The 13,442-nt window shown below is 41.1% G+C and overlaps 1 protein-coding gene across 3 annotated transcripts in view; it reads right to left on the bottom strand.

Moving 5' to 3' along the window:
* Window positions 1-2,242: 2,242 nt before the first annotated feature.
* Window positions 2,243-13,442, bottom strand: part of slc33a1 (solute carrier family 33 member 1) — a 34,768-nt gene continuing 23,568 nt past the window's right edge. For all 3 annotated transcript variants that reach the window (XM_031791219.1, XM_031791217.1, XM_031791218.1), the window contains 2 exons: window positions 5,204-5,419; window positions 2,243-5,070 (listed from right to left, as the gene is read on the bottom strand). In XM_031791219.1, coding sequence (XP_031647079.1) covers window positions 4,903-5,070; window positions 5,204-5,419 — 384 coding nt within the window. In that variant the 3' untranslated portion in view covers window positions 2,243-4,902. The remainder of the gene's footprint in view (window positions 5,071-5,203; window positions 5,420-13,442) is intronic.

Below are 13,442 nucleotides of genomic sequence, written 5' to 3'. Positions count from 1 at the left end.
ACAGCAGATGCTCTATGGCTGACACAGTCATGTTAAAGAGAGCAGCAGATGGTCTATGGCTGACACAGTCATGATAAAGAGTGCAGCAGATGGTCTATGGCTGACACTCTATGACGCTCTAATAGCCACAAACTAATAGATCTGTTGTGATGTGTCCACGGTTTGGGATTAGTAAATACATGAATGTCTAATTGGGGACAGCTGTGTGAATGACCAGAAGAGATTTACCAACAGCTGGGAGGTGAATCCTAATCCTCGTTATCACAGCGCAATTGACCGTTACCCTGTGGGCTTTGTGTGTCTGTGTGTGTTGGGAAAGTTGAAGGGGATGTGAACCCATCCATTCTTCCATACATTTAGCCAACAGGGGGTCTTCCATACCTTCAGCAAGCAGGGGATCTTCCATACATTTAGCCAACAGGGGGTCTTCCATACCTTTAGCCAACAGGGGGTCTTCCATACATTTAGCCAGCAGGGTTTCTTCCATACATTTAGCCAGCAGGGTGTCTTCCATACCTTTAGCCAGTAGAGGGTCTTCCATACCGTTAGCCAACAGGGTGTCTTCCATACCTTTAGCCAACAGGGTGTCTTCCATACCTTTAGCCAACAGGGGGTCTTCCATACCTTTAGCCAATAGGGGGTCGGTCGTACTGCCATATTTTCTAAATGACATTGGAGGCAGCTTATGGTAGAGAAATTCAAATTAAATTCTCTGGCAAAAGCGCTGGTAGACATTCCCGCAGTCAGCATGTGAATTGCACACTTCATCAAAACTTGAGACATCTGTGGTATTGTGTTGTGTGACAAAACTGCATATTTTAGAGTGGCCTTTTATTGTCCCCAGCACAAGGTGCACCTGTGTAATGATCATGCCGTTTAATCAGCTTCTTGATATGCCACACCTGTCAGGTGGATGGATTATCTTGGCAGAAGAGAAATGTTTGCTAACAGGGATGAAAACTAAGTTGTGCACAAAATTAGAGAAATTAGCTTTTTGTGCATATGGAACATCTCTGGGATCTTTTATTTCAGCTCATAAAACATGGGGCCAACACTTCACATGTTGCATTTATATTTTTGTTCAGTATTTTAGCTAAACAAAAACGACAGATCATTCTATTAGCTAAACAAAAACGACAGATCATTCTATTAGCTAAACAAAAACGACAGATCATTCTATTAGCTAAACAAAAACGACAGATCATTCTATTAGCTAAACAAAAACGACAGATCATTCTATTAGCTAAACAAAAACGACAGATCAAGACCTTTCTAAAACCAAGGGATGGAGATTGATAATCTGTTTAAGAAGGAAAGGCTGTTAGGCTGACTAACTAAACAACACATTAGGCAAACAGCTCTTCAACTGCCATCCTAAATGGATCCTGACCTTATAACCTATGCAGAGCTGGCATTTCATTGAACAAGAGGGAAGGACTCATCTCATCTAGTTAAAACACCACAATCTGTTGATGTCGTTATGAGTATTCCTTTGACATCGGCTAGAGACAGAATTTTGCCCGCCTTCCTTCACCCAGGGTTTGCGTGAAACCTGACTCGCTACCGCCTCCTGGTGGAACATGCCTGCCTCACATTTGGCTTTTTATGCATAACCTAAACTACTTACCAATTTAATACTCCTTGATGTTACTATTACCCCAGCAATTGCTAGTCCAGTACTGATGTTCTAGAAGAGAAAACAGAGATGTTACCCAAAGATGTCAGAACGTGTCAGCTACACCTTTAGTCAATTTTAATAACAGCTGATCTCCGGTCTCATTTGAACAAACCTTCTACTCCTTCCCCTTCAATGCTTGAATGTGCAATGCGTATCCCAGTCAGTTCTTGACCGGACAATGGTTAAATTATCGTCAGCGACCTGAGAAGCTACATAACTTGTTTTTAGAAGTACGTTCTCCTTTCTCGTCTGTCCCAGCCTCACTCCTGGATGTGGTTAAAATGTCTGAAAGACAACAAAAGGCCGTCTGCCCACTCACCAGGTAATGTATGGAAGAAGATCTGGTGAGGCGTTTTCAGAAATGCTTCATTATCTAATCCTACTGCTAAATTGAAAGTTATATACCGCGTATAGAAAATGTTATACTTGCATAAATTAGGTGTGAGATATGTAGAGAAATATTCTTATGACTTCACACACCCACAAAGGATTCATAAATGTTTTAACAATGTAAAGTACAGTATGTTTATGAGTAATCAGATAAAACCATTAGAAACCAGAGTGCATATTCAATGTACATAAGATATTTATTACTGTAAATATTTTCAATATTACATCTTGGGAATGTTGGTACAAAAGTTACTCAGATCATCTTACAGCACAGCGGACACGTCTCACAGGGTACAGTGCAGAATTTGGGTCAATCACATCGAAATTCTAGTCAATAATTATTGATTTTTTTTCTCTAAAATGTTTCTAATTGAAAAGCATTGAATTGGAATTGTAGTGTACTTCCCGAACTGACTGGAAATTCAATGGAATTGTTCCCAACCCGGGTAGTCACTCTCGGTAGAGCACGGCACATGCAATACCAGGGTTGTGGGTTCGATTCCCACGGAGTTCTTCCCACTAGGGACAACTCCAATACCAAGCAGGTCTTTAACGTCAGCTTTTAGAAATGTGAGTTGGGAATCAAAGATTGGTTTGCAACAGCCCATTACAAATCATTTGTATTCCATTGGGAAATTCAGTAGTTGAACATTCTTTTAAAAAACCCTCCACTCATCTTGGAAAATAACTAGAGTGGAGTTTTTTTTAAACATTTTTTAAAAGAATGTACACCTGAAATGAAGACAAACGGACATGAAAAAAAAAGTGAAAAATAAATAAAATATCATTCATTTAAATATTTGGTAAATCAAAACAAGTCAAACATACAAACATATCCATATGTAAATGAATGGCTGGTAGAGTTTAGGCAATATTTTAAATTGTTAAAAGTATTGACACAGACATAAAAAGGCGATGTACATACAGCAGCATCACAAGATGTAAAATAAAGAGAAAGTTAAAAAATGAAATATTTAAGGCTAACAAGCGTCTCAGTTACAGTATGAAGGCTTTGCATTGGTGTGGAAACTCAACATGCTCTTTGCCCCCCCCCCCCCCCCCCACACACACACACAAAAGGAGAACAACCTGATCTAGGATCATCTCACTATACCCCAACCCTGACTTTCACCTTTAGGAGCTGAGCCCCATCTGAATGTTGACAGGTGGTTAGGGGCAGACATTAAGGGAGAAAGACAGAATCTGATTTATCAGTGTTCCACACATGAATCAATGCAAATTATTTTGTTCAGCCTGATGTAGAATAGAGCCCCAAAATAAATGAAAATACCTCTTGAGAATTAACAAACAGAAAAACATTAAAATGTTCTATGACATAAACCAAACAGAACCGATACAGGTGATCCCCAGATCCGGACATGACTGTTTACTGCCTTCTCCCTTTCAAACAACCTTTGACCTGTCATTGCTGTTATAGAGAAAATACTGTTGTATTCAAAAAGTTAGAGACATATGCTGAGTATACAAAACATTAAGAACCGTCCATGACAGACTGACCGGGTGAAAGCTTTTAATCCCTTATTGATGTCACCTGTTAAATCCACTTCAATCAGTGTAGATGAAGGAAGGCAAGGAGACGGGTTAAAGAAGGATTTTCAAGCCTGGAGACAATTGAGACATGAATTGTGTTTGTGCCATTCAGAGGGTGAATTGTCAAGAGAAAAAAGATGTAAGTGCCTTTGAACAGGGTATGGTAGCAGGTGCCAGGCACACCGGTTTGTGTGTAAAGAAAACTGTTGAGTTTCACGCTCAACAGTTTCCCATCAAGAATGGTCCAACACCCAAAGGACATCCAGCCAACTTGACCACTGTGGGAAGCATTGGAGTCAACATGGCAAAAGGAGGGTGGTGCAACTCAACATTAGGAACGTTTAACATAGTAACTCAATAGGAAGGTGTTCCTAACGTTTTGTACACTCAGTGTATATTAAAACAGTAGTTAGAATTTAGGCATTTCTTTTCGAAGGGACAATAGATTAACATCAAGAATAGAAATGTGATTTCTGACTCCCATGTTCCACACAGAAACGTGATCTATTCATCAACTAGGTCTTGTCTGTACATCGCAAAGTTCATATTTAACCATCCATATATGTGTGGTTTGCTTTTTATGACCGTTCGTTGATGAATGCCTTTTTTTAAATATCTGACCAACTTTAAAATCAGAGTCTTTGAAGAACAGAGCAAGGCACAAATAAACAGTGAGAAAGTGAAATAGTTTAAGTAGCAGACAATGTGGATTGAGAAGGAGCAGCTATGTCTACTGTAAATATTCCTAGCAAGAAGAATAGTTCCTTCTTTTGTTTCCAATGGGACATAGTTGAAGCGGCACCCACAGAAGCCATGGTGAGGATGTGACGTTGCAAGGAGAAATGTAACTCTTGACTCTCCAAGAGAGTATGTGGTTATTGACCGTTATGGTCCATAGTCTTGTGGTGGCCGGACCACAATTACAGTTAACGCAGAGACAGACTGCTGAAGGATAATATATACACTGAGCAAAGGATAATATATACACTGAGCAAAGGATAATATATACACTGAGCAAAGGATAATATATACACTGAGCAAACGGTGGGAAGAAGGGGGAGAGGGAAAAAAGAGGGACACTGAGAAGAGTCATCAGAGAAGGAGAGAGATGGACAGAGAAAGGAGAGAAATAAAGAGTCGGAGGAAGACAGAAAAACAGAAATGAGAGAGAGAGGAAGTGATGTTCAGGCCAGGGTCAAAGGCTGAGCTGACAGAAGCTTTTATATCAGACTGTAGCTGTCTGGCGATTGGACTTGCTGGGGTCAGGAACTGGGTGAATGTTGTCATTGGCCGATCCTGCACCTCCACGCTGCAGGGCTCTGGTCCTGTAGCCTTCTCATCCTGTTCCCTAGCCACACCCACCACGTTAGTCCTATCAACGCACACACCACCGACTCCACATAGTAACCATCCAATGACGTCACACACACACCGCCCTCCTTAACACACAGCTGAAGGAGGGAAGAGAGAGAAAAAGACAGACATACGGTTAGGAGGAGTGTTTCCACAGAATTCACATAATAGCTATTTAATGTACTACGACAGTACAATGGGAATATTGTCAGGTAATTCTCTCCCACTTACCCCTGTCTCCTCTGGGGAGCCACATTTCTGCCCAGCAGCTCCCTGGCACTCCTTAGAGGTGAGTGGGTCGACCATCCACAATGCCAGGGTGGAGGGCCAGTTTCCCCCCAGGTTGGTGACAGTGTTCAGCAGGGTCATGTAAGTCCCACCAATCACTGGGTCACTCACTTTAGCATGGAAAGCCATACAGGCCACATACATGCTGTACAGCGCCACCTGTGGGTAAAGGAGGGGAAAGGCAGGAGTTTGAGAAAGTGTATGTGTATAGTGTCCCAAGCTGGATCAAGTGGATGTATACTGCAGAATATCACACAGACAGACAAAGAGCTTTGACTACGTACAGACTCAGTGAGCATAACCTTGCTATTGAGAAAGGCTTTCTGAAAGCAGAGCTGGTTTCATCGCACACTGTCCACAAAATGAGGTGGAAACAGTCTAACCTCCAGCCAAACAAATAAATAAAACATAGAGGAGAGAGAGAGAGTAGCTGAACAGGACTATAGTGTAGTAGTAGAGACAGATAGATAGTGTGAACAGTGTTACCTGATGCAGTGTGTAGCTGAACAGGCCTATAGTGTAGTAGAGAGACAGATAGATAGTGTGAACAGTGTGTAGCTGAACAGGACTATAGTGTAGTAGAGAGACAGATAGATAGTGTGAACAGTGTGTAGCTGAACAGGACTATAGTGTAGTAGAGACAGATAGATAGTGTGAACAGTGTGTAGCTGAACAGGACTATAGTGTAGTAGTAGAGACAGATAGATAGTGTGAACAGTGTGTAGCTGAACAGGACTATAGTGTAGTAGTAGAGACAGATAGATAGTGTGAACAGTGTGTAGCTGAACAGGACTATAGTGTAGTAGTAGAGACAGATAGATAGTGTGAACAGTGTTACCTGATGCAGTGTGTAGCTGAACAGGCCTATAGTGTAGTAGTAGAGACAGATAGATAGTGTGAACAGTGTTACCTGATGCAGTGCGTAGCTGAACAGGACTATAGTGTAGTAGAGAGACAGATAGATAGTGTGAACAGTGTGTAGCTGAACAGGACTATAGTGTAGTAGTAGAGACAGATAGATAGTGTGAACAGTGTGTAGCTGAACAGGCCTATAGTGTAGTAGTAGAGACAGATAGATAGTGTGAACAGTGTTACCTGATGCAGTGCGTAGCTGAACAGGACTATAGTGTAGTAGAGAGACAGATAGATAGTGTGAACAGTGTGTAGCTGAACAGGACTATAGTGTAGTAGTAGAGACAGATAGATAGTGTGAACAGTGTGTAGCTGAACAGGACTATAGTGTAGTAGAGAGACAGATAGATAGTGTGAACAGTGTGTAGCTGAACAGGACTATAGTGTAGTAGTAGAGACAGATAGATAGTGTGAACAGTGTGTAGCTGAACAGGACTATAGTGTAGTAGAGACAGATAGATAGTGTGAACAGTGTGTAGCTGAACAGGACTATAGTGTAGTAGAGAGACAGATAGATAGTGTGAACAGTGTGTAGCTGAACAGGACTATAGTGTAGTAGAAACAGATAGATAGTGTGAACAGTGTGTAGCTGAACAGGACTATAGTGTAGTAGAGAGACAGATAGATAGTGTGAACAGTGTATAGCTGAACAGGACTATAGTGTAGTAGAGAGACAGATAGATAGTGTGAACAGTGTGTAGCTGAACAGGACTATAGTGTAGTAGAGAGACAGATAGATAGTGTGAACAGTGTGTAGCTGAACAGGACTATAGTGTAGTAGAGACAGATAGATAGTGTGAACAGTGTGTAGCTGAACAGGACTATAGTGTAGTAGAGAGACAGATAGATAGTGTGAACAGTGTGTAGCTGAACAGGACTATAGTGTAGTAGAGACAGATAGATAGTGTGAACAGTGAGTAGCTGAACAGGACTATAGTGTAGTAGAGACAGATAGATAGTGTGAACAGTGAGTAGCTGAACAGGACTATAGTGTAGTAGAGACAGATAGATAGTGTGAACAGTGAGTAGCTGAACAGGACTATAGTGTAGTAGAGAGACAGATAGATAGTGTGAACAGTGTGTAGCTGAACAGGACTATAGTGTAGTAGAGACAGATAGATAGTGTGAACAGTGTGTAGCTGAACAGGACTATAGTGTAGTAGAGACAGATAGATAGTGTGAACAGTGAGTAGCTGAACAGGACTATAGTGTAGTAGAGAGACAGATAGATAATGTGAACAGTGAGTAGCTGAACAGGACTATAGTGTAGTAGAGACAGATAGATAGTGTGAACAGTGTGTAGCTGAACAGGACTATAGTGTAGTAGAGACAGATAGATAGTGTGAACAGTGTGTAGCTGAACAGGACTATAGTGTAGTAGAGAGACAGATAGATAGTGTGAACAGTGTGTAGCTGAACAGGACTATAGTGTAGTAGAGAGACAGATAGATAGTGTGAACAGTGTGTAGCTGAACAGGACTATAGTGTAGTAGAGAGACAGATAGATAGTGTGAACAGTGTGTAGCTGAACAGGACTATAGTGTAGTAGAGACAGATAGATAGTGTGAACAGTGTGTAGCTGAACAGGACTATAGTGTAGTAGAGACAGATAGATAGTCTGAACAGTGTGTAGCTGAACAGGACTATAGTGTAGTAGAGAGACAGATAGATAGTGTGAACAGTGTGTAGCTGAACAGGACTATAGTGTAGTAGAGAGACAGATAGATAGTGTGAACAGTGTGTAGCTGAACAGGACTATAGTGTAGTAGAGACAGATAGATAGTGTGAACAGTGAGTAGCTGAACAGGACTATAGTGTAGTAGAGACAGATAGATAGTGTGAACAGTGAGTAGCTGAACAGGACTATAGTGTAGTAGAGACAGATAGATAGTGTGAACAGTGAGTAGCTGAACAGGACTATAGTGTAGTAGTAGAGACAGATAGATAGTGTGAACAGTGAGTAGCTGAACAGGACTATAGTGTAGTAGAGACAGATAGATAGTGTGAACAGTGTGTAGCTGAACAGGACTATAGTGTAGTAGAGAGACAGATAGATAGTGTGAACAGTGTGTAGCTGAACAGGACTATAGTGTAGTAGAGACAGATAGATAGTGTGAACAGTGTTACCTGATGCAGTGTGTAGCTGAACAGGACTATAGTGTAGTAGAGAGACAGATAGATAGTGTGAACAGTGTGTAGCTGAACAGGACTATAGTGTAGTAGAGAGACAGATAGATAGTGTGAACAGTGTGTAGCTGAACAGGACTATAGTGTAGTAGAGACAGATAGATAGTGTGAACAGTGAGTAGCTGAACAGGACTATAGTGTAGTAGAGACAGATAGATAGTGTGAACAGTGTGTAGCTGAACAGGACTATAGTGTAGTAGAGAGACAGATAGATAGTGTGGACAGTGTATAGCTGAACAGGACTATAGTGTAGTAGAGAGACAGATAGATAGTCTGAACAGTGTATAGCTGAACAGGACTATAGTGTAGTAGAGAGACAGATAGATAGTGTGAACAGTGTGTAGCTGAACAGGACTATAGTGTAGTAGAGACAGATAGATAGTGTGAACAGTGTGTAGCTGAACAGGACTATAGTGTAGTAGAGAGACAGATAGATAGTGTGAACAGTGTATAGCTGAACAGGACTATAGTGTAGTAGAGAGACAGATAGATAGTCTGAACAGTGTGTAGCTGAACAGGACTATAGTGTAGTAGAGAGACAGATAGATAGTGTGAACAGTGTATAGCTGAACAGGACTATAGTGTAGTAGAGAGACAGATAGATAGTGTGAACAGTGTGTAGCTGAACAGGACTATAGTGTAGTAGAGACAGATAGATAGTGTGAACAGTGTGTAGCTGAACAGGACTATAGTGTAGTAGAGACAGATAGATAGTGTGAACAGTGTGTAGCTGAACAGGACTATAGTGTAGTAGAGACAGATAGATAGTGTGAACAGTGTGTAGCTGAACAGGACTATAGTGTAGTAGAGACAGATAGATAGTGTGAACAGTGTGTAGCTGAACAGGACTATAGTGTAGTAGAGAGACAGATAGATAGTGTGAACAGTGTGTAGCTGAACAGGACTATAGTGTAGTAGAGAGACAGATAGATAGTGTGAACAGTGTGTAGCTGAACAGGACTATAGTGTAGTAGAGAGACAGATAGATAGTGTGAACAGTGTGTAGCTGAACAGGACTATAGTGTAGTAGAGACAGATAGATAGTGTGAACAGTGTGTAGCTGAACAGGACTATAGTGTAGTAGAGACAGATAGATAGTCTGAACAGTGTGTAGCTGAAACAGGACTATAGTGTAGTAGAGAGACAGATAGATAGTGTGAACAGTGTGTAGCTGAACAGGACTATAGTGTAGTAGAGAGACAGATAGATAGTGTGAACAGTGTGTAGCTGAACAGGACTATAGTGTAGTAGAGACAGATAGATAGTGTGAACAGTGAGTAGCTGAACAGGACTATAGTGTAGTAGAGACAGATAGATAGTGTGAACATGAGTAGCTGAACAGGACTATAGTGTAGTAGAGACAGATAGATAGTGTGAACAGTGAGTAGCTGAACAGGACTATAGTGTAGTAGTAGAGACAGATAGATAGTGTGAACAGTGAGTAGCTGAACAGGACTATAGTGTAGTAGAGACAGATAGATAGGTGTGAACAGTGTGTAGCTGAACAGGACTATAGTGTAGTAGTAGAGACAGATAGATAGTGTGAACAGTGAGTAGCTGAACAGGACTATAGTGTAGTAGAGACAGATTAGATAGTGTGAACAGTGTGTAGCTGAACAGGACTATAGTGTAGTAGAGACAGATAGATAGTGTGAACAGTGTTACCTGATGCAGTGTGTAGCTGAACAGGACTATAGTGTAGTAGAGAGACAGATAGATAGTGTGAACAGTGTGTAGCTGAACAGGACTATAGTGTAGTAGAGACAGATAGATAGTGTGAACAGTGAGTAGCTGAACAGGACTATAGTGTAGTAGAGAGACAGATAGATAGTGTGAACAGTGTGTAGCTGACAGGACTATAGTGTAGTAGAGACAGATAGATAGTGTGAACAGTGTGTAGCTGAACAGGACTATAGTGTAGTAGAGAGACAGATAGATAGTGTGAACAGTGTATAGCTGAACAGGACTATAGTGTAGTAGAGAGACAGATAGATAGTCGTGAACAGTGTGTAGCTGAACAGGACTATAGTGTAGTAGAGAGACAGATAGATAGTGTGAACAGTGTATAGCTGAACAGGACTATAGTGTAGTAGAGAGACAGATAGATAGTGTGAACAGTGTGTAGCTGAACAGGACTATAGTGTAGTAGAGACAGATAGATAGTGTGAACAGTGTGTAGCTGAACAGGACTATAGTGTAGTAGAGAGACAGATAGATAGTGTGAACAGTGTGTAGCTGAACAGGACTATAGTGTAGTAGAGACAGATAGATAGTGTGAACAGTGTGTAGCTGAACAGGACTATAGTGTAGTTGAAGACAAGATAGATGTGTGAACAGTGTGTAGCTGAACAGGACTATAGTGTAGTAGAGACAGATAGATAGTGTGAACAGTGTGTAGCTGAACAGGACTATAGTGTAGTAGAGACAGATAGATAGTGTGAACAGTGTGTAGCTGAACAGGACTATAGTGTAGTAGTAGAGACAGATAGATAGTGTGAACAGTGAGTAGCTGAACAGGACTATAGTGTAGTAGAGACAGATAGATAGTGTGAACAGTGTGTAGCTGAACAGGACTATAGTGTAGTAGAGAGACAGATAGATAGTGTGAACAGTGTGTAGCTGAACAGGACTATAGTGTAGTAGAGACAGATAGATAGTGTGAACAGTGTTACCTGATGCAGTGTGTAGCTGAACAGGACTATAGTGTAGTAGTAGAGACAGATAGATAGTGTGAACAGTGTTACCTGATGCAGTGTGTAGCTGAACAGGACTATAGTGTAGTAGTAGAGACAGATAGATAGTGTGAACATGGTGTAGCTGAACAGGACTATATTGTAGTAGAGACAGATAGATAGTGTGAACATGTGTAGCTGAACAGGAACTATAGTGTAGTAGAGAAGAGAGGCCAGACTAGATAGTGTGAACAGTGTGTAGCTGAACAGGACTATAGTGTAGTAGAGAGACAGATAGATAGTGTGAACAGTGTGTAGCTGAACAGGACTATAGTGTAGTAGTAGAGACAGATAGATAGTGTGAACAGTGTGTAAGTCTGAACAGGACTATAGTGTGTAGTAGAGACAGATAGATAGTGTGAACAGTGTGTAGCTGAACAGGACTATAGTGTAGTAGAGACAGATAGATAGTGTGAACAGTGTGTAGCTGAACAGGACTATAGTGTAGTAGAGAGACAGATAGATAGTGTGAACAGTGTGTAGCTGAACAGGACTATAGTGTAGTAGAGACAGATAGATAGTGTGAACAGTGTGTAGCTGAAACAGGGACTATAGTGTAGTAGAGACAGATAGATAGTGTGAACAGTTGTGTAGCTGAACAGGACTATAGTGTAGTAGAGAGACAGATAGATAGTGTGAACAGTGTTAAACTGATATGGTAGCTGAAAACAGGACTATAGTGTAGTAGAGGACAGATAGATAGTGTGAACAGTGTTACCTGAGCAGTGTGTAGCTGAACAGGACTATAGTGTAGTAGAGACAGATAGATAGTGTGAACAGTGTGTAGCTGAACAGGACTATAGTGTAGTAGAGACAGATAGATAGTGTGAACAGTGGTGTAGCTGAACAGGACTATAGTGTAGTAGAGAGACAGATAGATAGTGTGAACAGAGTGCATAGCTGAACAGGACTATAGTGTAGTATAGAGACAGATAGATAGTGTGAACAGTGTGTAGCTGAACAGGACTATAGTGTAGTAGAGAGACAGATAGATGTGTGAACAGTGTGTAGCTGAACAGGGACTATAGTGTAGTAGTAGAGACAGATAGATAGTGTGAACAGTGTGTAGCTGAACAGGACTATAGTGTAGTAGAGAGACAGATAGATAGTGTGAACAGTGTGTAGCTGAACAGGACTATAGTGTAGTAGAGACAGATAGATAGTGTGAACAGTGTGTAGCTGAACAGGACTATAGTGTAGTAGTAGAGACAGATAGATAGTGTGAACAGTGTGTAGCTGAACAGGACTATAGTGTAGTAGAGAGACAGATAGATAGTGTGAACAGTGTGTAGCTGAACAGGACTATAGTGTAGTAGAGACAGATAGATAGTGTGAACAGTGTGTAGCTGAACAGGACTATAGTGTAGTAGTAGAGACAGATAGATAGTGTGAACAGTGTGTAGCTGAACAGGACTATAGTGTAGTAGAGACAGATAGATAGTGTGAACAGTGTGTAGCTGAACAGGACTATAGTGTAGTAGAGACAGATAGATAGTGTGAACAGTGTGTAGCTGAACAGGACTATAGTGTAGTAGTAGAGACAGATAGATAGTGTGAACAGTGTGTAGATGAGACAGGGACTATAGTGTAGTAGAGACAGATAGATAGTGTGAACAGTGTGTAGCTGAACAGGACTATAGTGTAGTGTAGAGACAGATAGATAGTGTGAACAGGTGCTAGCTGAACAGGACTATAGGTAGGAGTAGAGACAGATAGATAGTGTGAAACAGTGTGTAGCTGCTGAAACAGGACTATAGTTGTAGTAGAGCAGAATAGATAAGTGTGAACAGTGTGTAGCTGAACAGGACGATAGTGTAGTAGTAGAGACAGATAGATTAGTTTGTGAACAGTCTGTGTAAGCTGAACAGGACTATAGATTGTTAGTAGAGCGACAGATAGATAGTTGTGAAACAGTGTGTAGCTGGAACAGGACCTATCGTGTAGTAGAGAGACCAGCTAGTATGTGTGAAACAGTGTATAGCTGAACAGGACTCTTAGTGTAGTAGTAGAGACCGATAGATAGTGGTGAACAAGTGTGTAGTCTGAACAGGTACTATAGTGTAGCGTAGTAGAAGAGACAGGATAGATAGTGTGAACAGTGTGTAGCATGAACAGGACTATAGTGGTTAGGTAGAGACAAGTAGTGTGAACAGTAGTGTAGTGAAAGGACTATAGTGTAGGTAGAGACAGATAGATAGTGTGAACAGTGTGTAGCTGAACAGGACTATAGTGTAGTAGAGAGACAGATAGATAGTGTGAACAGTGTTGTAGCTGAACACGGACTAGAGTGTAGTAGAGAGACAGATAGAATAGTGTGAACAGTGTGTAGCTGAACAGGACTATTAGTGTAG

This window comes from Oncorhynchus kisutch, linkage group LG15 (genome assembly GCF_002021735.2).
Source record: "Oncorhynchus kisutch isolate 150728-3 linkage group LG15, Okis_V2, whole genome shotgun sequence".
Classification (NCBI taxonomy): Eukaryota; Metazoa; Chordata; class Actinopteri; order Salmoniformes; family Salmonidae; genus Oncorhynchus; species Oncorhynchus kisutch.
The sequence above is the reverse complement of the archived record's forward strand: the minus strand, read 5'-3'. Positions and strand labels throughout refer to the sequence as shown.